Source organism: Plectrocnemia conspersa, unplaced genomic scaffold, assembly GCF_051122295.1.
Source record: "Plectrocnemia conspersa isolate PC_06_02 unplaced genomic scaffold, ASM5112229v1 ptg000009l, whole genome shotgun sequence".
Taxonomy (NCBI): domain Eukaryota; kingdom Metazoa; phylum Arthropoda; class Insecta; order Trichoptera; family Polycentropodidae; genus Plectrocnemia; species Plectrocnemia conspersa.
In genome coordinates, this window is record NW_028277173.1 from 3,686,324 (window position 1) to 3,710,945 (window position 24,622).

Consider the following 24,622-nt stretch of genomic DNA (forward strand, 5'->3'; position numbering starts at 1 on the left):
GGGGTCTACTGTATATCATATTGAATAAAAAACGATACGTTAAACTAACAATTTATTTATAATTCACCATCGAGCATTCTACAAATGTGTATTTATTTTTGGTAAAGAATCACTAGTTTCTACTTGGTAATGATTTATAATAGTGAGTGGTTAAGAGCACGTCATCGGAATGCATGTTTTTGTCTTGCTGTTGTATTTGTTTCCGAATGCGCAGCTTCGTGTCAACGGATTGGCCCCGATGGCAGTGCAATCAATGAATTTGTTGCATTCTGGAGAAGCAAACGATCCTTTGGCTGTGCATTTTCCGTTTTCGACATTAAGTTGTTGGGTCGGATCTACACACATTCCGTTCACGAATTTGTAGTTGGCAGCACAGTAGTAAAACTGAGGGGAATAGTATCTCCCACCACCAGGCAAATCGGCGGGCATGCAAATGTAGAACATTCGCGGGTTCGATTCCAACGCGTGGAGTCCCATCATCTTGCAGGGAAGAACTGGCATGGAGCAACCCTTGGCACCCAATACGACACTGCAAGTCGTCGTCAATGGATCGTAACCAAAACCAGCTAAGCACTCGAACGTAGTTCGGATGTAGGGTGAGTCATCTGCTGCTTTTTTAACGGCATTAATCCCTCCATCTGTCTCATTTTTCGTTACACCTGGTGCAACTTCTGGTTTCGGAGAACACAAGTAATACTTGTTGCATTTAAATGGATCGGGGAAAAATCCTATTCCATTGCAAGTGCCTTCGTAGACTTCAACGCTTTTGTCGCAGCTAGGGTTGTCTTCTTTCGTGCATTGACCGGTTTCCTTGACACATGTCTCATCGGTTCCGCATTTGCCTACGCTAGTTTGTACCCAATCTATCGAGTTCGGCATCTTAATGCAATAGTAGACACTATAGCAACCATCGCACATCAATCCCTGCTTAGTGCAGTTGGATGTTGCTACTTTGCTAACCAAGCCTTCAAAATCCATGAGGTATGTAATTGGGTCTTCATCACAATTGGCAGCCACCTAAAATATTTTAACATGATTAAACACATGTATATACATTTTTTTAATCTAATAAAACAATAGTAATAACATTTATATTTATTGTAATATGACAAGCGTTAGCCCAATGCCTTACAACTAAAGTTTTTCGGATACGGATACCCAGACCCGATACCCTGTCTAAGACTTTTTTTCCGTACAATAATTTTCTAGTATGAATATCATCTGTGGAAGCGCTTCGTAAACGTTTGTTTGGAAGTATTGAGAATATATGAGTTTTGCATTAAGTGATAACTTATTATTAACAAAAAAAATTGTGTAATGACGCAAATCTCTCCGATTTTATAAGAAATTGTGATTACTCATCTACTTAAAAATTATTATTACGCATAAAAACGGTTTCGTGCAGAAAAGTGTCCACTTTATTTAATTCCACGCTCATAATCCTCAACCCTACACGCGCGATACTCAAATAAGGCGCTGGAATTCGAAAGGTTAAAAATCATAATTAACAAATTAAATATTTTAAGATTGAAATTAAGTTAAATTCAAAAGATAATAAAAGTATGATATTATTTTATTTAATGTATACCCATCAATAAGTCAAGAAGTATGGAAGTATATCATCATTGATAAAAATTTAAAAAGTAAGGAAAACCGCGCCTAAAGAAATTAAAGACCTTATATAAGAAAGTGCCAATGTTCAAAATTTGTTTTATTGTTAAAATATATAGCGCTGGCCAAAAATACAAAAATATCACTACTTTTGGAAACACATTTTGTATAGTGAACTACCAATGTCCTAAGCATTGATAGTTCTTTACAATAAACTGACTAAATAATGAAAGTGTAAAGTTTAAACTTTGAATGATAATTTAAGTATGTCTTTTTCCCAAAAAAATAAAAATGTTTTAATAATTAATAAAATATTTTTTCTCATATTATATTCCTCGTTTTTTCAAATGCGAGTCAATCATAGACACAAGAGTGGATTTACTTTTTAAAAAAATGTGATTATATATCTATGTATAATTTAAAGCGACCTTTTTTACACAGATTGAGCAACTTATATTACAAAAACACCGCAAAAACACAAGAGCAAACACACCACGTGCATACACAAAACTTTCTAGTCAATGAGTACAAATCAAGTTGAACTTGATTTTTTATCTTTTTTTGTGTGTATTATTTTATTACTAATATAAATTTATTATGTTTTATTATTTAGTATATATATTTAATATATATTGTAATAAAAGAAGAAAATTAGTTTTTACGCTCTCCTGTGAAAAATGATTTTTGTGACAATGATTGTTCTTTAAATATGGTCTTCATATATTTCAGAAATGCCGCGTTCGGTTATATATAGATTAGAGCAATAAAAAAATCTAGCTTGATTCGAGAAACTTTCACAAACTCAAATGAGTTTAATTTATAATTTTTATGAAGCAATGATAGAGTTATTAGATAAGAAATTGTAAAAAAAATATTTGATGAAGAAAATTATGAATAATTTTAAAATGATTTAGATGATATAGAAGATGATACCCAGACTAAATAGTTATTGATAATGAAAGAAGAATTCAGTCAAATATTAAAAAAAAGCAGACAATATCGTGCCGAATTCATAAAATAAGTTTGCATACATTAAAAAGGAATTTTCTGTATTTTCAGATACTAAATACTTAGAAAAGATATACTTAGCCTTAATGACAATAAAACCAACTTCGATCAATGCAGGAATTTTGTTTCTCAAATATCTTTTGAATTAAAATCCGTTCGAGATTATCAGACACGACCTTGAATGCACTGGTCTTTTTAAAATTATATTTTTTATAAGAATAAAAACCATCGAAAGCGTTTTATTGGTCCATTAAGTCACACAAAGACAATCATCCTATGTTAAAGTCACAAAAAGAAGTAAAAACTGTCGACTTCTCCTAGAAGGAAAGAAGTTAAACACTAATACACTTTTCTTAATCCTTATTTTTTCGTAACTGCTTCTTCAAAAACATTTGTAACATTCAACAACTCTTTAGAAACATTAACACTACTTATCAGCACTTATCTTACTAAAATTATTTCAATAGTCTTGAAATTGATTGAATAAAGCTCAGAAAAAAACATGTATATAAAAACTTAGAAAATTTATAAAATATAATTTTGCTAATTAATATTAAAATATTTTTTCTATGTTGCTTCCGCGTTAATTTTAGATTAAAATCTTAGTTAAAAATACATAAAAACAATAATTTAAATTACTTTTAATTGTCTTGAATTCTAACTGTATTATTTTTAATAGTAGTATATTTTATTATTTATGTGAGAGTGCGGAACTATAAATTATATCCATGAATAAAAAAAATTAAAAGTACATAATAAAGCATAGTAATAAATCATATCATTCAATCTTTATATAAAAAATATATTTTGAAATTTAGTCACAAATAACAGTGAAAATAATATCAAAAATTATACACAAAAGCAAAAAATATAATTCAAGCATTTTAATTTTTAGCTAGTAATGTAAAAATAAAACAAAACTAACAGTTAAAAGTTATGTATAAATATAGTTAAAGTTGCATATTAGCTATTTATAATTTTTTAAAATATGAACTTATGAACTGCTAGAGCAGATGAAAATATTATTGTAAAGATTAGGATGCGTGAAAATGATATTGTTGTATTTTATAAATCAGACAATATGTGAATAATATTATTATTATATTTATTTATTTATTATTATTATTATTAATTAACTAAATAGCATTATATAATACAATTAGATAAAGTGTTTTAGATTTTGCAAAGTCCTTTTAAAACAATAAATAGAAGTATGATTATTAATACATTTCTCTATGCGTGCTTTAGAGTGTATGAGAAAAAACATATTTATTAAAGAGTGCCACATAGTTTTAAATAACATTTGCATCTAGCACAACAATAAATTATTAATGATAGTGTAATTAATCATTGAAGGTAAACTAGATATTATTTCACTTTCGAGAGATCTACGCTGATATTTGTTATTTACTATATTCACTACTCTATAAATTAGTTTATTATAAACTGCATACATATATTTTATGGCAAATATTAAATACTTACAAATAAGAGTAGCAAAACCGACACTGAATATTTAAAAATCATTTTCGTTCAATTGAGTTTTCGTATAAGAAGTACTGAAGAAATAAGAGAAAAAACCTTTATATATATTAGGAAGCGATAAGAAAAAAACGCTCTTCTTGTTTGCAAATGATTTAAGTCGCAGTGTTTACTTTCAGATTTTGGTCTATTTTAATTTTTGTTTTCTAACGTTTTACTGAGAAATATTGAATTTATCTTGATAAAAAAGATAACCCTTTATCGTCCAGAACAGAAAAGTGTACAAATATAAATTATTCTATAAAGTTTAATTCGTATTTCATGTTAAATTTGTATTACCAGATCAAACTAATACATAAAAGATTTTCAGACTAGTAATTCTGAGGATTTATAATTATTAATATAGATGTCACCGATTACCAAACTTTCAGTCTGGTGGTTAATACTTGTATGTATTCATTATATCTGATTGACTTACTCAGTTGGTACAGATTTTTCCCGTTGTAACGCATTGGGCTTATAAAAATATAAAAATAAGTATATTTTTTATATTTATCAATCAATCGGAGTAATGATAAGATATTGAACGTATATCCGTATTGTGTGCTTTAGAACTAATAGTAGTGGTGTAAACCCAAACTTGCCATCTTTTTCTCAATTATGAATAATTATGATATGGATAGCTCTCGAACTGACTGTGTTAATGCAAATAGAGTATAGTAAATGGTAAGGCTTTATTGTCAGGAATATGATTGCTTATTTAACGTTTTTGTTTTTAGACACGTCTTTTTTTCTTATGTATGCGGAGCGCAACTGTTACGTCTCTATTAGTTCATATTCCTCTTCTTAAATTGCTTAATGATGCTAGAGACTATGAATATTTCTCATGCCGATCTATCCGACCGCGGACGTTACTCACGATAGCCCAGGTAGGAAGTCGAGCCATTCTATTGTAGCATAAATCAAACTATGTACAAGTCGTAGTTGCTAATGAATTGAAATTCCTGAGCCTACTACTGTTAATTTACAGGAGAATAGAGCAGTGTTTTAAATTTTTATCGCACAGCGTTTGTTACAGTGTTTAATTAATTTATTTAATTTTACATAATAGATTACAAAATCATTTAATAGCAGACATAGGGAAGAGATATTCTGATCAGCACATTAAATATATGGCGAAAAAAAACCCCAGATGTTTAGTTGATTTTTCTATCTAGATTGACGTATACTTTATTTTTATATCGTATCTGTATAATGAATAACAATTTGATTTTGATCAAATTTATGATACAATCATTTTTAGGTTGCGAAAAACATTCTATTCAAGGTAACGTATAAGGAAAACGCCTGTTTATCTTGTTAATTTCTTTATCGCCAAATTCTCACGAAAACTTGCTGGTGCAATTAAAAATACAGATAAAAATGAACAAAGTACATGACAAACATGGTGTATTCTCGAAATTCAGATAGCCACTAATTTACTGCTCTGCTAAGGCAAGAAATACATAAAATCGTTTTAAAAATTTATTTTGTACTAATAAATTTCAATACAACATCAAATAAATGGTTTGCTTTGAACAAATATTTACGCCTCACAACAGTCATCGATAAATAAAATTTTATATAAAAAAATAACGAATCATGTTACTTTTAAAATCAACCATCACCTAAATTAAAAAATCACAAACTCAATCAACAGGGTTTGATCATTATTCTTTATATTACAGGGTGTCTATTATTGAGTTAAAAATATCCTTTTCTATGGCGATATTTATGACTAGTAAGAGAAAAATGTATTTGACGTGCAAATGAGTTTTGCAGTTTTGAAATGTCATGAAAAAATGTCGTATTTCCCAAAACTTGATTGAACAATCAACAGTTAAATATAAATCTAAAATTAAAACTCATATGTACTAATACATAAAAAATAATATTTAAAATAAATATGAATAACTGCTAACATTACTTAATAATTAAGTCTATAGATGAACTTTAATTGAATTAATTATATAATATAAAAAATAGTTCTACGTAACTTCTAAAACAGATATAAAAGCAAAGGTTAATGATCTAATTTCATACGTATTAAAATATTGTAAGTGTTTTATATTCTTAACTGAGTAAAAAATATATGATAATCCATTATACTGTCTATGCATATAATATAAAAACAGATCTTTTATAGATCTCACAGTCTAATATCAAAAATATCATTATCTATCGCCTATTAATAAAAATGACAGTTTAAAAGTATTGATGCAGATTATATTCATAGTTAAACTTTTGCTTATATACCTCAAAAATATTCGGACACCCTGTATTCTTAATGCATTTAATATTGTTCTTGCATTATCACAACACACTGTTTGCACAGTTAAATCATTTTTATTCATTGTTAAATAATATCACAAAAATAATAAAACACTTTTACTTGATTTGCTCGTCTAAAAAACACATATAAAAAATTATTTATGAGTAAAAGTAAAAAAAACAACTCTTGTTATGTAGCATTATAAAAAAATGTAACAATAAATAAAAAAACTTTGTGCCCGTGAAACGTTTGCAAAAAAATTAACACACTTTGCGAAGTCTGCGAACATATGAACGGGTTTATACAGATTGGCTATTAAAGGTCGGTTTTCATCTCTTTGATATGTGCCAACTGGAGAGTGGCAGTCTTTGCAACTGGACGACTGCCTGTCGGCCGAACTTCAACCAGCATAGTCCTAACAGAAAACATAACAAGGATTCCACATAAAATCCGTCGAGGAATGTCACACAAGTACCACCGCCGGCCACGCACATCTGAAATAAAATAAAACAAGAATAAATAAAGACTTTTTAATAATCAATTGTCAAAGTATTAAAATAAAAAATAATCTACATAACCAATAAGCTACTGAAATGTTATAGTATTTATCATAGTGACGGCAGATGAAAATCAATAAGACATTGACATACTTATAAGATTAAATTCAAATTGTACATAATTGCTACTACAACAAATATTTTATAGCCCGAATAGTTTTTGTTAAAACTATGAAACGTCAATCTCCGGCATTCTTCAAATCTGCCTAACCCTTTAATGGACAAAATCCGATTTATCGGCTTTTGCTACTTAGGCAAGAATTGTCAAATCATTAAAAAAACATTTTCAATGTACTTAGGGTATTTGCTTCAGGAGTTTTATTTACATTTCTCTGATCATATGAATTTTATTACGGTATTACATCGATATTCATATATAATAATCTCAAAAGACTTGGCAAGCAAAGGGTTAAGGCATCTAAAATCTGTGGCTTCATGTCGTAATCGAATGACTTTAAATTATGTCTATGGCAAATCACATAACAAAAGATGTGATAGCCAGAGAAAATGTTCTTAATACCTGAAAGACCATGTTTCGAATCTCATATGGACCCTAGTGTTTTTTAATTGCAATAATAAAAATCAAGCTAGATTGTACCTATTGTACATCTGTTGATTGTTATCCGTAATAATAGTTTTTTTTTTATCAATTAAATAGATATCACTGATTCACATATTTTAATTGATTTCAGTCCAGAGTCTAGCTACTTATCAGTAATTCTAACGCGTCTGCTACACCATTACTAAGAAGTTGAGTAGCTAATTTCACTTTAATTTTTTGGTTGTGAAAGTGAATGTGTTTTCACGATAATTTGTTGGCAAAGTGCAAATTTTCTTCCTCCGGTAATTGATGAAGTTCATTATTTTGAGATCATTATTTTGTAAATTACAGCCCAAATTTTTAATCATAGAAAAGTTAGAAGAACAACCGTTTTAAACATAATTGTAATAAATTAGCCTTTTGTGTGTCCGATATCCCATCTAATAAAATATATGCTACCGGTAATTTCCAGCTACCGTTTATGCAAACAATCATAAAAACTAGTGCTTCTTTTTCTATTGTTAAGCAATCGCCGTCTATGCCTGTAACCATGAAAACATTTTCCATCTCACTCGGTAAGTTTTCTAGTCGCGATTTTATCAATAACTTAGTTTTTATTTTTAATGCTTCAAATGCATCAAACGTAAACCATGGATCTCCGTTTAAATTCAGATACCATTTACCGATGAGTCTTATGTGAGCAGGTTACAATTTAAAGTCTGTCGAGCATATTGATACGCTTTAGGAGAATAAAAACTTAAAATCGGGCTGAATACTTAGCTACTTTTGAATTGTTCTTTCTTTTTAGAAAAGTTGACAATTCTTTTGAATCAGAATCAAATTTGCTATTAGTGAAAAACCGTTTTCGAAATTGACGTTGACGGAAGTAGAGGCGATGGTTAGTTTTGTAAAGGGACTGAGTTTAATTTCAACTTTTTATGAGAGAAAAAAAACAATCTGGGTTAAAATTGTCCGAACAGTTGCTTTTTAGAAATGAAGGACGTAAAATATTTTCAAGCCATATTTTCTGCAATTTCGGGTCTAAAGAAAATCTAAAAAAAAACATGTATATTACTAACCTTAATATGTGACAAAAATATTTATTAATGAAATTATTTTCATCATTTGTATTTAATTTGATAATAAACATAAATGCGAAGTATGGAATGCGCAGCTCTAGTTTGAATGACGTATTTTGCGCGCGTCACTTTTAATAACTAATTCTCAAAAGAATAATAATTGCAGAATGTAACATGTGAAATGATAAATTACAAGTCCTCTGCTGTTTTACATTATTTTTATATGAATATACAGAACAGGAAGCCATATTTTATGAAGTTCATCGAATGCGCCGACTGCGCAGGCGCGCACACGAGGTAACTGACTGAGAGACTAACTTATTAGATTTTTTAGTACGCGTCGCCGCTTCTATTTATTTCTTTACTCTATGCTTCTCACCGTTCCAGTGCTACAAACAGATCAGAGACCGGTGAGACACACACTGTTATATTATATAGGCTATAGATAAAATCAAGAATTGTAAACCATATTATGGTTTATCGATTTAATGAAACCTAAGTAGCATAATAGTATAGATCATGGTTTCCCAAACTATGTTCCGCGGAACACTGGTGTTCCGCGGATCCAAAATAGGTGTTCCGCGGAGCCTAAATAGATATTTCACAAAAATTTGGAGTGAATTAAAAAAATTGAACATATTCTACTTCATAATGAAAGGCGAGCGACGGTTAAGCTTAATTGAGGTTTATGACGTCAAGAGAAGGCGAAGATTTTAGTACTTAGAAGTTGGGTACAGCAAAATAAACTAAGTGTTCTGCCAAAATTTTCGGATTTGCCATGTGTTCCGTCGCTGAAAAAGTTTGGAAAACCCTGGTATAGATAAAAAATGTGAACCTCTTTATCATGATGCGTTATGCACGTATTGTCCGAAAGCAATGCAGTAGCATTCGCTGGTAGATTACCGCAACTCTTATACGACAGCGGATCGACCGCCCAGAGAGCCAAAGTGTTAGGCCAGTTGCTTCCCAAGTTCGATAACGTATTCAACAAAGTCATGTACGTCCCTCCAATCAGAGGATCGGACACCCTAGCGAAAAATGCCATCACAGAGACGAACATGCTGAACAGGCACACCTATAAATCGATAAAAAAATCTTCAGTTAAGAATGTAAATGATGAATAAAATAAATAAAACGGCAATCACCTGGTGAAACGCATACAGAAACAGTAACATCAAAAGGTACATGGACAAAGGAGCTGCGTTCAGCATAACAGGAGTCACAAAGACTATGACGGCAGCTATCAGACCGAACGCAACGCGCAATGGGTACACTCGAAGCCATGAGTTCAACGGCTCCGGTCCCGTGGAATGTTTGCTTAAAATCTGAAAGAAAATCAATATGAATAATATGCAAAAGCCTCACTTATTTTTCTAAACTGATAAATAAATATTCTGTTTACATTTACATTGAAAAATTAGGTAGTCATAATTTTTAGTCATGAAACTGTTTATGAAAGATTTATTTGATTTATAAAATAAGGAAAATAATTACCAATGGCAGTATAACTTGGATAGGTACTAAGGGAACGGCCAAAAGCGCCAATTGCTCTCGTGGTACGCCGGCTTCTATCAATTTCAATCCGGACACTGCATCACTTGCACTGAATCCAATCTATAAAAAAAAAAAAAATTAACATCAACCATATATTTAAAAACAATTAGACACATTTGGTACATACAACAGGAAAAAAATATTGTTATTTACGAGATTAATTTGATATTATATGATAAGCTGATCATGATAAGTATATAGTTATTTTTAAAAAATAAATTGTATAATCTTCTATTTCACGCTTTTATATAAGTATTTATTATGATAGCAACGCGTTATCAGTTACATCGAAATCCGATTTGTGTAATTAGATGTAATTAAATTTATTTATTTTAATCTGCAATGTATTGTTCAAATTAAGATTATCAGATTAGTCATTAAATTTTCAATATGGCATTAAAAACATTGATATGTTGAATTTAATACAGTCAAAAAATTCCAGAATTTCAGACGTTTGTGTTTCTCATGTTCCAGGACTTCTAAAAATTAACTTGAGACTCGAAACTTTCTGATTTTTTATTGAAATCAACATGACTATCAGTAGAAATATTTGCATCGTTGAAATAAAAAAATGAAGAAAGAAAGAAAAGACAGCTCATTGGTTCAATACATTTTTAACAATAAAAACTTTTTCGAAGTTGTCCCCAAAAAATATTTATTAGAACGTCTTTTTCTAAGTTGGATAATTTTGAATCGGATATCAAAATAAATAATGTAGAGAATACTGAACTAACAAATATTTAATATACAGAATATTTTTGTGAAACAAATTAAGGATTTTGCAACGAACCAGAGAACGAACTCTAAATCTGAATCTTTTATGTAAATCATTGCTCACAGTTCAGTCAACATCAACGGAAAGCAACCGAGTATTCTCAACTGCATGAATATTTACCACAAAAATGAGATTTGTCCCTAAATACCTCGGCCATTATAAAAACTTATTTCGTCCAGCAAAAATATGTATTATTTATAACATAATTATACAAAAGATGTTATATATATAATTGAAATTGCATTCATGTACATACAAATATCTATCAAAAATATTATTTCGCTACGAGTTACAGATAAACAAACAAAATTCTCGATTCCTGGGACTTGATTTTTTGTTTCACTGCTCAGGACTTTAAAAAAGCATAGATTATATGATAAATATTTTACTTAAAGAAATGAAGACCAAATATAATATGATTGAGTTCTTGCTGTTTTTACAACCTGCATTTTTTATTATACAATATCCACTTTTTATTCCCAGTTACCATATGATGCAAAAAACGCGTATTTGTTTCCTGTGTAAACATTCGTATGCACATCGCTCTACTACTTCGTTTCCATACCCCATGTTTCCAAACCTTCCAGATTTGTTTAACGCATCTTTGGACACTCAATCACAAGAAATCAGTCTTATCTATTTTTTTAATTAATATCTCTGGAATAGCCTCAATTTCAGCGGCTATTTGATCTTCATTGTAACGTCATTTCAGTTTTTATCAGGAGGGAGCAAAAGTTAGCCTGTCAGTGGCCGTTCAAGATTCATAGTATTTCATTAAATGATATGCATTTTCTGTCTCCTTCCAAATGACGTCTTCAACACAAAAATCACCTGATTTTAATTGCTCAAGCTTTCTTTTCGGATGGAAATAATATGCATTTATTGTATAAACAACATTTTTTTTGAAATGTCTACTAATTATTTATTTTACTATTTAATTACATATTTATGGCTATGCCTAATATTTAGAGAGCTAGTGTAAAATGATGCTAGATTATAAAAATATTAAGCGACGACACTAAAATTTATAAGGTCATTTCGGAAATTTTTATTCAAAGATAAATTAGGAGAAATTGCCACGAGAAATAAAAAAAGTCATTTCGGGAATTTTTGTTTATTTATAGAGATGCTGCGGAAGCTAAAAAAATTCACAATCAGAGCTCAAATTTTTTGTTTGCAGAGAATTGAGAAGGACAAATTGTCGAAGGAGTTAAAAATAAAAGGTCATCACGGAATTTTTTTTCAAAGGACGTCTGGTCACCTTATGACAAGTCGAGCGCACAGACGCAATAAATGTAATTTTATAAAAATATTCTAAATATTAAATATGTATAAAAAAAATTCACTCTGCGGGAAAATATATATAAATAATTAAATATTTATATATAGTTGAATATTCTATATATTAATATTATACTCATTTTTGTATTGAGACCGTAACTTTCTATGAATGGTTATTCTTTATGTTCATAGATATTTTTTTATATTTCGGATTTTTTTCTTTTAAAATAAGTGGTTTTATTTTTTTAATAAACTTTTTGGAGCAAGTATTTTTTAATGATTGTTATATATTTTATAAACGTATTGGATAAACAAACAAAAATGCCTGAGGTCCATCTATTTTTAATTACTTTAGCTAAGGTTGATTCGACCTTCAGATAACTGCTAGGCATCAGTATTTATAAAAACATCGCGTTTTAAATTTACTTTTCGAAAACGTCACAAAACATTTACATAAAACTTATCTTTCTTATCAGTAGGCGGGATATAAGTGAGAATCAATACGTCATAACTTAAAGAGTTTACATCTTAAATATTTTTCAATTACTAAATTCATTACGGTCAAAATTTAAAACAGATTTTACATCCTCCATTCTTAGAATAGTATATAAAGGCATTCCAGGTTGACAAAAATATCGAAAATATGATAATTGTACCCAAAATTGGAATTTAAATAAGTACCTTACTACAGTTATTTACCCTTATATAAACATGTTAATTTTAAATGTTTATTTGTACTATTTATTAACGTAGTTAAGATATTTATTTATAAAGAAAAGGTTAGCAAAAATATTTTTACGAATACTTTTTTTTTATTACTAATTTAGATGTTTTTATATATTCATTTTTATAAAACACCTTAAAACAAATTAATAATATTTATATACAGAAGAGAAAAAATGACGCACTTCTCTGAAATGGTTTACGTAAATAAGATTATATGTTATGTATAATGTATTATCTCATTTAGGTCAGGTGAAAGCTTTTTAAAAACAAAAATATCTTTGTGTTACAAGCAACGTGTCATCCTTTATTGTTGTAATCCTTCATTAATTTTAAACAACTGCGTTTCTTGCCCATCATAGCAGGAGCACCATGTACAACACATAATGTTATATTTTTTATTAGTATTTGAGTTTTATCTAAATATATTTTTAATTTATTAGTTGTGGTTTTCTATATTTTACAGAGCAACATATCATTAAATTCACCATTGTCAATAAATTTTATATAAGCCTCATACAGCCTCACTGTCTTTTAAAGTTGATTCGTCCATCTGTATTGAGTATTTTATTGCTAACAACCTTTCAATTAGTTGTCTTTCTACATCCTTAACCATCTCATCTATACTCTTACGAACAACTCTTACTTAGTGGCATTTTTTTCACATCTTTGTAAATTTTTTACAGTACTTTTTTTGAACTAATAAATTACGGTTATAAAAATTAAACTTTGCATCATCCCCCATATTCCCTAGACCTTTCTCTTACGTACATATTATCACAAACATTTGGACTTATTTCTTCAAAGCACAAAATGTAATAATCAGAGTGATATTTTGAAGGCCTTTGATGACTTCAGAACCTTTAAAAATGGATTTTTTTATATACAATAAATGTATTCATTATTAAATCGTCGGCATAAGACCATTTCTATAAATGAAGCATATTTTGATTAATAAAATTGAAGTTGAAAAAAATCCAGCGTTTTATATTTCACTACTAAAAACACCCACAACCTAATAAAATAGCTATATGAAAGCTGTAAAATATTTCCAATTCATATGAAACATAAAACCATGTTTTAGACAAACTCCTTTTTTTTAATTTATAGTGTTTACATCTAATATTGATTAGTCATGTTAACACTTGTGCAAATTAAAGTGAATGTGACATATTTATGACGGTTTGATGCTATATTAGCCTACGAATAAAATGACATAATCTACTATATATTTACCTTCGCTGTTAATAAAACAAGAGCCAAAGTTCTAACTGACGGCAATCGCGTTATTTTATACAATTGTCGGTAAGCGGCGGTTACTTTGCGCCATCCCCATTCCGGAGGTCCCCGGATCACCGGATCGTTCTCGTGCTTCACTACAGCCACTAGAGTTGTGGTGACGATGAAAGTCCATCCCCACATATATAAAAACTCTGAAAAGATTAACATTTTGAATGAGAGAAATTGAGAGAAAAATAATAGTCATTGGATGTAATCGAACATTTACCTGAGAATGTGACAATGCCTGTGGGATAAGGAGTACTCCTTATATAAGAATTACAAAAGTCCGCCGATTCCAAAGCCATGAATACTACGTAACCTAAAAAATACCCTGCAGTTTGCCCTGCGCTGTTGCAGGTTGAAGCATGACCTACATTACGCCTGAAACAAATAAATGATTATATTAAAAAGAAATGATATAACAGCAAAAGTATCTTTAGAGACATAAATTCGCAGCAGAATATTCTGTAAAGTTACATATCGTTTTTAGTGATAAAAACTTTTTTTGTTTCTAGTGATTTTCTTACGTTTTTAGAGATATAAACTAAACTTATGAAATATAAGAGCCTTATAAGACAAACTTTAAATACCACAAACCTGGGTTCAAATTGAACTACACCATGAAATACCTCTCCGATATATCGGCTTTTGCTACTTTGGCGAGAATTGACGGAAGTTAAAAATGTATCATTGAAAAATTAATCGAATACATTTTATTGGGTTATTTGCTTCATTGCAAATAATATTTTTTTGAACATTTTTTTATTATGTATAACATTGATATTAACCCATCACCGCCCACCGTACACACTTGTGTACACCTGTTCGAAGCGTGATTTTGTGTTTTCTTTCTATAATTATTATGGAAGTAATTATTTATTTCAAACTATATGGTAGTAGTGAACTATAAAAAAATAAAATTTGGTAATAATGCATAAATAAATGTCATTGGTTTATCATCGTAATACGGATTTGAAGCAAGATTATTTAGGCAAGATGTTTTTATCGTTTTTTATTTTTCATAATAAAATATTTTGACTTGTTTTTATATTATTATATATACTTTGGCTCTACTATAACTATTAGTATGACAATATTTTTCATCACCGTGTGCTAGGTTATATTTTATTACCCTGTACACAAGCGTGTACAATTCAGTCCGCATTGTTGCACAATTTCATGCGTAACCTAAAAGTCGAACCCAAAAGCTTTGGTTACTAAGCATTTTAAGGTGCTGAACATGGAATAATTCAGAAAAAACGGAAAACATTACTAAAGGTCAAATAATGGATAATGGTTTCAGCTCATCAGAGAGATTCTTTAGCACTGGAAAAAGCTTCATAACAGTGTGTTGAAGTGATAACAGCTAAAGTAACCGGAACGGACAACTTTTAAAAATCAGAAACAGACAAAATAACTTAATAAAGCTTCCGATCATGAAGAGTAACCACTATATATTCGTCGAAACTTCAACTATATTATACATTATTATGTTGTTTAAACAGCCGGTATCAACTTATGGTTGTGAGCTGCAATAACACTTTCTTTCGAAAATATGATGTTAATTAAAAATAATGACATCTGTCTCATATTGACATGATAATTAATAATTCACATTTTATTGACTATTACTTTTGTTTTTAACGCTAAAAATAAAATTAGACGTTGAATCCAAAAAACATATGGACAACATTCTCCAAGAATATAATGTATCATTCTGCTCCATTTAACCAGCCGTTTTAAATGTTCAGTAAAACAAATACATTGTTGTTTATTGACTGATAAGCAACCCACAAGAGAGAACGATACAGTATTTATCAATTGCAATAAGTTAGACTCCAAGGCAAAAACATCGTAATATATGTAGATATTATATTACAATAAACGTAGTTTCGATATATCAGGTTGTTCCATAAGTCTACATTTTTTAGGTGCGGGTTAAATAAGTTAAAAATTAAAACATGTAATATTTTTACTAAATTATATTATACATTCTTCAATTTTTTCTACAATTATTTTGATCTGTAATGTATTTTTGGAAGCAATAAATTTTTTAATATCGTGTTTTATATCCGTTTTTGTAAAATATTTTTTTCCACCTAAAAACGATTGATTGTCGTTTGGAGCAATGTCTGAAGAATACGGTGGATGAGAAATGAGTTCCTAAGAAAATCCATTGATATTTTCTATCATTTTTTTGGACCCGTAAGGGCGAGTGCTGTCTTAGTGTAAAATTACCCTTACCCTAAAATTAGTCTGAGCCGCTTTGTGGTAGCTTATGTATCGTTAATCTCGGACCTGCTTTGATGGCAGCCCTAATATCCTCACTAACAACCTCCAACAACTAGCCATCTTTACGTAGATATTCAATGTCAAAATTCCCGGAACGAAATTTTAGAACTTTATTTGACACTTTCTAAATTTAATGGCATCCCTGCCCATTGCATTACATATGTTTTTAACTGCTCAAGTGTCGTATTAACTTAAATTATTTTAACTCCAGTTCCATTGTTGATTTAGGGTTGAAAATATCAAAACAAAAAATATCCCATTACCAAATAACATCATTGATACGACTGAAGGAATAGTGAAATTATCTTTAATTTATAAAAAAAAAAATGGGATAACCTGATTTATTCAAACTATTATTAATTTTCAGTAGAAAACGATCAAATAAACAAAAAACACTGAAGAGCGGATAAACTTACAATGACCATGCAGGCTTTTAAAAACTATTAGCATTAACTACTGTAATGAAAAATACTTTTAAAATAATAAATTAAATAAAAAAATAACTTATTTAATTTAGTTGTGATTTTCGAGACACGCATCGAACAAAACATATTGTCTCGCATCATTTATTATCATTAGGGAAGTGACCACAACGGTTTCGCTTATAAAAAGCCACCCGGGATACATACTCTGGCTTCATTAGAGATGTTGTACATTAATAGGCAGAGTTTTACAGTACAACCATTAGCTTCAATAAGCAACGAATGAAAATAAATTACAAATTAAAGTTTGAGCAAAGTTTTTGAATATCTGAACAAGGAAAACTATAATGTCATCACGAAATTCCTAAACAAAATATACTCCACTTCATGACCCATTACAATCGACACTTATTCCCTTACCAAAAATAATAATAATTCGAACGTGCAACATTTGACTATTTGACTTCAGTTTAATGAGTCACTTGCTGACAATTGTTAAATATAAAACAAAGAAAAATTCACACACAACACGAAGAAGTTATTAGCAGTGAACAATTTGGATTTAGGAAAGGCATGAGAAGCACTCTTTTACATGCAGATGCTACTTCAGAGATGTGATAAAGTTCATAAATCTATTTACATCTGCTTTATAGATTTTTTCTTGAACCCTATTTAAGATTATCTTAAAGAAAGCTTGTTGTAAGACTTCTTAAAAATCTGTATTGGAATCAATCAGCATTGAGGAAGAAAGGAAAAAACATTCCAATATAAAGAGGTGTCAGACAGAAATATGTTTTTTCTCTTACTTTTTTCAATACATACTCCGAAACCATATTTAAAGAAGCATTTCAGGGACAAAAAATAATTAAAGTCAGCAGTGAGACATTTAAAAATATGTGTTATGTTGATAACACGGAACTATTTGCGACAGTTTAAAACTGGTGGATCGTGAATCATTTTTAAAATAATTCAACCAAGGACGAAAATCCTACCCCACCAATGAAACATATGTTAAAGAAAAGTCAAGTCGCTGTATTGTCAAAGAAAATTAATTAGTGACCGCTTCAACTTTATGACATCGACTATTATGATACAATACAGCACTTTCTTTGAAATTGCTAATGATAAACTACATTTAAACGTCAGCGTCTATTGTTTTATGGTCTTGTTATGTGTATATTTATAAAATTTAAATTGCCACAACTCTACCATGATACTATTGTGAACAAATAAAAAATTAAGTATTTGATAAAAAAAATATAATATCAGTGGTTTATTGAGATTGAAAAATAAATGTTTCAATAAAACAAATCAATATAACAAGTGGAAAGATTCATTTTTATTTACAATAAATTGATAATGACAAGTGTTTGTGTTTAATATGTAATGCAACGGTTCTTTACCGAAGAGAGAAGATTTAAATTGTCATTATTAAAACATTATTTCATATTATCAGAAAATTTACCAGATGTCTGCAATGAACGGCATCGAAAATAAATTATGTTTATTGCATTTTGTAGGAAAATACTGATTTCTCAAATTATATTTCATATCACTGCATAATAATTGAATTTATATGATGTTATGGAAGTTGCAATAAAAATTATTAATTCTATTAAACGCAAAGCACTTTAAAGAATAATATTTAAGCCGAGACATATAACAATAATTTGCCAATTCACAATGAAAAAAGATGTTTAAGCAAAGGATTTATTTTTGATAGAATTCAAAAGTTGTCTTATAATGTGACTTATTTTCTAAGCAAGGGGAGGCTTCTAATACTACAATTTTTATCGGCCTAACATCAAAATCTAATGAAGTAAATTCTGATTTACAAGGGAAATCATAAACCAGCAATGTTATGATATTTTCAGACAGCACTTTCAAAATAAATATCAATGCTACGGAAAAATGACTCAATTATGATATTAAAGATGCACATAATAATGAAAATTATTTTATTATATTCAGAGAAATTTGGTTCAATTTAATATGAGATTTATTGATTTTAACCTATTCTTTCCTGTGATGTACACAGAGTGTACATGTCATCTAATTATGTGAATAGCTCTATAAATATTTAAAATAAAAAGTTTATATGTTGGATATTCTTTATATCACACTTACATCTAAAATTAGATAATTTTACTAGTTATTATCAGACATGACAAAAATAAAATATTAATAAATTCACCATTTACTGTCATATATAATACTTGAGTATTGTCAATCACATTTTAGCTTCACACAAGAGTGACAGCTAAACACAGAGATTTTCAACTATAAATATTATTATCAAACCTATACAATTTTAAAAAGTTGTAATAAATATGACGAATATGATAGTAATGCCGAATTCAAAATAAACTAAGATTTATTCATTTTTTGCAAATCATTCACTGAAACATATCAGGCGTTAGCCCAATGCGTTACAGTGGGGTAAGCATGATCAAAACATTAAAGTTAGTAATGAAACCTGACTGAAATCAGTCTATAAATTAATGCCATCTATTTTGTTAATTATAAACTATGATTACAGCTTATAGTTAATATATGTCACTGTGCAGGACCTAGTTCAATTATATTTATTTATTCGTCACAATATACATCTGCGAGATTAAGAAAATCTAGGAAAACCTAATATGTGATGATTATAATTATATAATAATCACTAATTCCAAGCTTTCAGACACAGTAGAAATTTAAAAATACTATAAAATCCTTCATTAATATTAATACCTCTTAAGCATTGTCAAAGCCCAGCCATCGACAGCGATATCTTGAGTGGCAGCCAAAAAGTTCAAGATGAAAAATGCGGCTGTCAACGGACCCATGGCCGGATCGTCTCCCAACCAAGAATCTATCTTCACCGATATCAACAGCATCACAATTCCTATCAAGTATTGTGCCGGTATAAGCCAAGTTTTCCGTCTACCCACTTTGCTCCAATACAAAGCGTCCACGATGGGCGCCCACAATAGTTTTAAACTGAACGGCCAGTTCACAAAACTAAACTCCGCCTAAAAAAAACATGAAATAAAATCTATTTGTGACATTTAAGTATTGAAATACTAACTTGTTCCTTGTAGCTAATTCCTTTATTTTGTAACATCATTGGTATAGCGGCCGCTAATCCCAACGGAATACCTTGTAAAGTATATAAAAACAATAATAAGACTATGTTGAGCCTGTCTCCCTTTAAATTGCTAGCTTCCTCTGCATCTTTTTCTTCTCCCGTTTCTAACAACTCCGACGATTTTGACTTTTGCCTTCTATTAGTACTCATGTTGCCTATGTTGCGCTCTTTGTTACACTGAAATTAAAAATATAAAATTGGGTTAATCGTAAAGCACCTGTGCAAATATTTAAAAAATATATAATTTTTTTCTATTATCAAACTAATTTAGTGAACTACTTAATATTTAAATATTTAATTACTCGATACAATTCATTGCGTAAGACATTTTTCACTACCATTACAACACTCTATAACCAAATAACTATATAAATTATTGTCTCAATTGCGAAAGTTACTATTTGATCGATATTTTTAAGTAACAGTGGACATTTCAATAGATATGCCTACGTTGAAATATGTGGTTAGTTGCCGACTTGTTCAATGTCAAATTGTACACGTCATATAAACATTGACACAAATGATGCTCGATCGACTTACATAGTTTTGAGTTGTAGTTGAAACTTATTTGTATTATAACATACGTTAAAATGCGTTGTTAAGTAATGAAAATCTAGTATAAAGCCAGTATTTTCATTTACAACACAATTAAAAAACAACGGTATTAACGTATGCGATTGACAACCAAGAATGACATTTCATTTGGCCGTAAATAAAATAATTGACGCCATGACACGTACTACTTTTAACGATTTTTAATATTTTGCTTTATATTTAATAAGTAAATATATCGTAATTAAATCTAATAATTAATTATAAATGTGTATTATTTACATAATTCGAATTATTAATTGACAGTTTTTGTTAAAGAGTGAGAGCATTTATTAATCATATTCTAATGTTTTAACTTTTAGAGCACTATAATCAGTGGCAGATTTAGACAAAAGTGGAGGAGGCGCTTTCTTCAGGGGCAAAAATTGAATAAAATTCACTGCTTAATAGTGTAAGCGATTCAAGCGTAAACATGTTTCTCATCCTAGATAATATACATATTTTTCTACTATTCTTTCAAATATGTAATTATAATGTTCCTAAAAATGTAATTTTTGCTTTAAAATTGAATAATTCCTAAATATTTTATAATAAAACTATCTTTATAATATAGTTATCTTTAACTAGTCTTATAATATCATCTAACATATTTTTATAATTATTAAATATACATTTAGTTTTTTTCTCATTCAATTTAAGTACATACAAACAATAAAATACAAACCACGTTTGTATTGTATTGTATTGTATTTAATTCATTATGTAATTATTATGAAATTTTATCAAAAAAATCACTGTAAAAAAGCGCTAGCAAAAATATGCCAGCCCTATTTAATTTGTTTAAATAATTGTAAAATTTTAAAATTGGAAAAACCGCATGCGTTTATTGAGCAATAAACGCGTATATAAATATGTATTTTTACTCTCATTTTTTTATTTGATTATGCTTATTAAAAAAATTGTTATGACCAAATATTTATGAAAGGTATATTTGTAAATGTGACAGCTTTGCTGTTCATCGATGAAGATGTTGCGCTCTATTTGGATAGAATTAGTTAAGCCGATGAATGATTTCGAATTGACAAAGCGTTTACAATTAGTTCATGGAACTGCTATGATTTTGGGAAGATCACCCACAACTGGTATAAAAGACCCTGTATGTTCCCGCCAACAAAGTATGTACTTGTACAATAACTTTTAAATCGTCATTTCTAAATTCGTGGTGTTTAATCAATTTTTATTTTAGTGACACTCACAGCTGACTATAAAAATTCTTTGGTTTCCGTCAAAGGGATCGGTAGTAACCCGTCAGGTCTGAACGGCTTTACTTTAAAGAAAGATGAAGAAATTATTGTTAAAGATGGGGATTACGTAGAGATCATATTAGATAAATATGTTTATGTTGTCAAATTTGATCCACCTCCCGCGTCAACTCGAAAGGAACCGGAAATTGAACCAGCTAAAACAAATCTCAAAAGAAAAGCATCTGATGGTGACGTTGTACAAAATGGTAGTTTTCCCATATCGTCTAAAATCAAACTGGAGAGTGAGCCGCTTAAAGATAATCATACAACAAAGTCTTCCGATAATGACATTGCTCAAAATGATACATTCGAAAATATCGACAACGGTCTTTTATACATATTGACGATGAAGGGCGTTTGCCCGAGATCAAAGGTAATATTCTGATTATTGGGTTGTAACATAATTTTACGTATGTTTTGATTAATGATTTTCTTCTGCCTCCAAATATTTCTGGGAAAAATTTAGTTTAAATCTGCACCAATAAATTTACATCATTAACACTAGATTTACAAATCGCGTCAAATTGACGGGTTTCTGATTTATATTCTTATTTGATTTGTATCACACAGTATTTTTTTACGACTTTATATTTGAACAATGCAAATATATTAACACTATTTTTATTTTCAGAAACTTCTGCAATATGTTACAACCTATTAATTTTATTGATTATTCTTAAGCTAACTATATCGTTGTTATAGATTGCTGCTTATGATATGGACGGTACTTTGATCAAGACGAAATCCGGTAATAAATTTCCCAAAGATACCAGCGATTGGCAAATCGCTTTTCCCGAAATACCAGCAAAATTGAAAGCCTTGAAGGATTCTGGATTCAAAATCGTCGTCTTCACCAATCAAGCGACGATCGGTACTAAAAAAATGAAGATCGAAGACTTCAAGAAGAAAGTAGAAAATATATTTAAAAGGTTGGGAGTGTCAGCTCAAATCTTTATATCGACTGGAAAGAAAACGACTTATCGAAAACCTTTAAGTGGCATGTGGAATGCTTTAAGCGAACAGGTTTATTCATAGTTTAAATGTTAAATTATTTTAACTCAATTTATAATGATTGACGAACGTTTCTTTTAGAAAAACTGTAAAGTAAAGGTAAGCATCGAAGATAGCTTTTATTGTGGTGATGCAGCTGGCCGAAAAGGCGATCACTCATTTGCCGATAGATTCTTTGCTGAAAATCTAAAATTAACGTTTTACACTCCGGAAGTACATTTTAAAGGCGCAGCAAAGATTCCTTATGGTGTGCCGTCGTTTGATCCGAGTTCCATTGACAGAAATTATCAGAATCCTGATCTTATAAAGCAGAAGAAAGAAGTACGGTTTATGAGATAAGCTTCGTTTTAAAAAATTATGCATTCAATATAATTTTTCAGATTTTGGTCATGACTGGTTTTCCGGGCTGTGGAAAATCGACTTTATCGAAGAAAATAGAGATTAAATCTAAGGGTCGATATAAGTTGTTTTGCCGTGATGTTATTGGACCGTGGCAGAAATGTGTCGCTCAAGCTGAGAATTCTATCAAGGTATATTTTAATATATCTTTTTTTTTATATTTTAATATAAAATAGAGTAGGATAAAGATTTCTTTGTAACAGATAATTGTCTTAAAAATGCTTTGCTCAAATTTTTACAAATGTTTGAATCATTTAATTCTAGAACCATAAGTTCAACTACAATCGGTTCAAGTCCTTTAGTTTATTTTCCGACTCATGACTAGATTAATTGTAATATTTTTTTCTCAAACCTGGACAATTTTGGGAATTTGTTCAAAACAGAAAGTAACGTATGATTAAAAAAGCTAAATAATAGAGTAATTAAACAAAGAGCTCTTTGTTATTCCTCACATAAAAGTCAGCGGTGGCAATAAAAATAATTATGCATTTAAATCTTTTTTTTCTGGAAGTATAAACATTGATTCATAGATGGTAGCACAAAACGCTTTAGTTTTTGAGGGTAGATACAACCGAACCCGTTGTTAAACATCATAAGTCGTAAAAGATAGTCACTACCTGTCCCGTGAATTACCAGCAGTGTTTATTCAATTTTAATCTACAGTTCAATTATGCGCTCATAAAGGAGCGCGATGCATGAAAGCCATCAAAAAGTCTGCAAATAGTCAAAGTAATGTTACTTGTATTTTTTTCTTACAAACCTACTATTTTAATTCGTGTTTTCAGTTGGGAAATAGTGTCGTAGCTGACAGCACCAATTTAGATGTCGAATCCAGAAGCAGATGGATATCTTTAGCTAAAAAGTACAATATACCGTGCCGCTGTATTTACTTGGACATATCGATCGCTCACTGTAAACATAATAACGTTTTTCGAGAATTGACTGATAAATCACACACAATAGTGAACGATATGATATTTAACACTTTAAAGTAAGTTGTATGATCTATAAGTATTAATATTTAAACAATTATGAAACACATGTTTTTATGCATTCCAGGAGTAAACTTGTTGAACCAAATTTATCCGAAGGCTTCACTGAAGTGGTAAAAGTGAAATTCACTCCAGAGTTTCAAAATAAAGAGATGGAAAAACTGTACTTTTTGCATCTTCTAGAAAAGTAAATTATTATAATTTTTTAATTGAAATTGAGAAATGAATAAATGATATATTTAATACTTTGTCCTTATAAATATATTTAAATAAAAATTACTATTTCTTAAAATTGTATTTATTAAAAAATA

At 29.6% G+C, this 24,622-nt stretch overlaps 3 protein-coding genes across 4 annotated transcripts; 1 reads left to right on the forward strand and 2 right to left on the reverse strand.

Moving 5' to 3' along the window:
- On the forward strand, positions 1-24,603 carry PNKP (Polynucleotide kinase 3'-phosphatase). The gene is made up of 8 exons (XM_088193060.1): positions 1-10; positions 21,612-21,780; positions 21,852-22,282; positions 22,612-22,932; positions 23,002-23,241; positions 23,301-23,450; positions 24,105-24,310; positions 24,379-24,603. The coding sequence occupies exons 2-8, from the start codon at positions 21,627-21,629 to the stop codon at positions 24,500-24,502; spliced, it is 1,626 nt and encodes a 541-aa protein (XP_088049186.1). The 5' UTR covers positions 1-10; positions 21,612-21,626; the 3' UTR covers positions 24,503-24,603.
- Positions 40-4,180, reverse strand: LOC148231593 (uncharacterized). Its single transcript, XM_088193065.1, has 2 exons — positions 4,105-4,180; positions 40-1,017 (listed from the first exon to the last, which is right to left on the reverse strand). Exons 1-2 carry the CDS (start codon positions 4,144-4,146, stop codon positions 151-153), a joined length of 909 nt encoding a protein of 302 aa, XP_088049191.1. The 5' UTR covers positions 4,147-4,180; the 3' UTR covers positions 40-150.
- Positions 5,452-20,758, reverse strand: LOC148231594 (acetyl-coenzyme A transporter 1). Of its 2 annotated transcripts, none has more exons than XM_088193061.1 (9): positions 20,594-20,758; positions 19,994-20,230; positions 19,657-19,937; positions 14,430-14,584; positions 14,159-14,355; positions 10,084-10,203; positions 9,735-9,914; positions 9,425-9,664; positions 5,452-6,906 (listed from the first exon to the last, which is right to left on the reverse strand). In XM_088193061.1, the coding sequence occupies exons 2-9, from the start codon at positions 20,201-20,203 to the stop codon at positions 6,742-6,744; spliced, it is 1,548 nt and encodes a 515-aa protein (XP_088049187.1). In that variant the 5' UTR covers positions 20,204-20,230; positions 20,594-20,758; the 3' UTR covers positions 5,452-6,741. The 2 variants fall into 2 exon arrangements, with proteins under 2 accessions (XP_088049187.1, XP_088049188.1); XM_088193062.1 differs by having other exon boundaries at positions 20,504-20,749.
- Positions 24,604-24,622: the final 19 nt, after the last annotated feature.

What these genes read in the sequence shown, in the direction of transcription:
- LOC148231593 (XM_088193065.1), bottom strand. Translation starts at nt 4,146, where the DNA reads ATGATTTTTAAATATTCAGTGTCGGTTTTGCTACTCTTATTT. An exon ending in CGGTTTTGCTACTCTTATTT is followed by an intron (nt 1,018 to 4,104) that starts GTAAGTATTTAA and finishes AAAATATTTTAG; the next exon opens with GTGGCTGCCAATTGTGATGA.
- LOC148231594 (XM_088193061.1), bottom strand. Translation starts at nt 20,203, where the DNA reads ATGAGTACTAATAGAAGGCAAAAGTCAAAATCGTCGGAGTTGTTAGAA. An exon ending in GCTTTGACAATGCTTAAGAG is followed by an intron (nt 14,585 to 19,656) that starts GTATTAATATTA and finishes TATTTGTTTCAG; the next exon opens with GCGTAATGTAGGTCATGCTT. An exon ending in TTGTTTTATTAACAGCGAAG is followed by an intron (nt 10,204 to 14,158) that starts GTAAATATATAG and finishes TTTTTTTTATAG; the next exon opens with ATTGGATTCAGTGCAAGTGA.
- PNKP (XM_088193060.1), top strand. Translation starts at nt 21,627, where the DNA reads ATGAAGATGTTGCGCTCTATTTGGATAGAATTAGTTAAGCCGATGAAT. An exon ending in TTATAAAGCAGAAGAAAGAA is followed by an intron (nt 23,242 to 23,300) that starts GTACGGTTTATG and finishes ATAATTTTTCAG; the next exon opens with ATTTTGGTCATGACTGGTTT. An exon ending in ATGATATTTAACACTTTAAA is followed by an intron (nt 24,311 to 24,378) that starts GTAAGTTGTATG and finishes TATGCATTCCAG; the next exon opens with GAGTAAACTTGTTGAACCAA.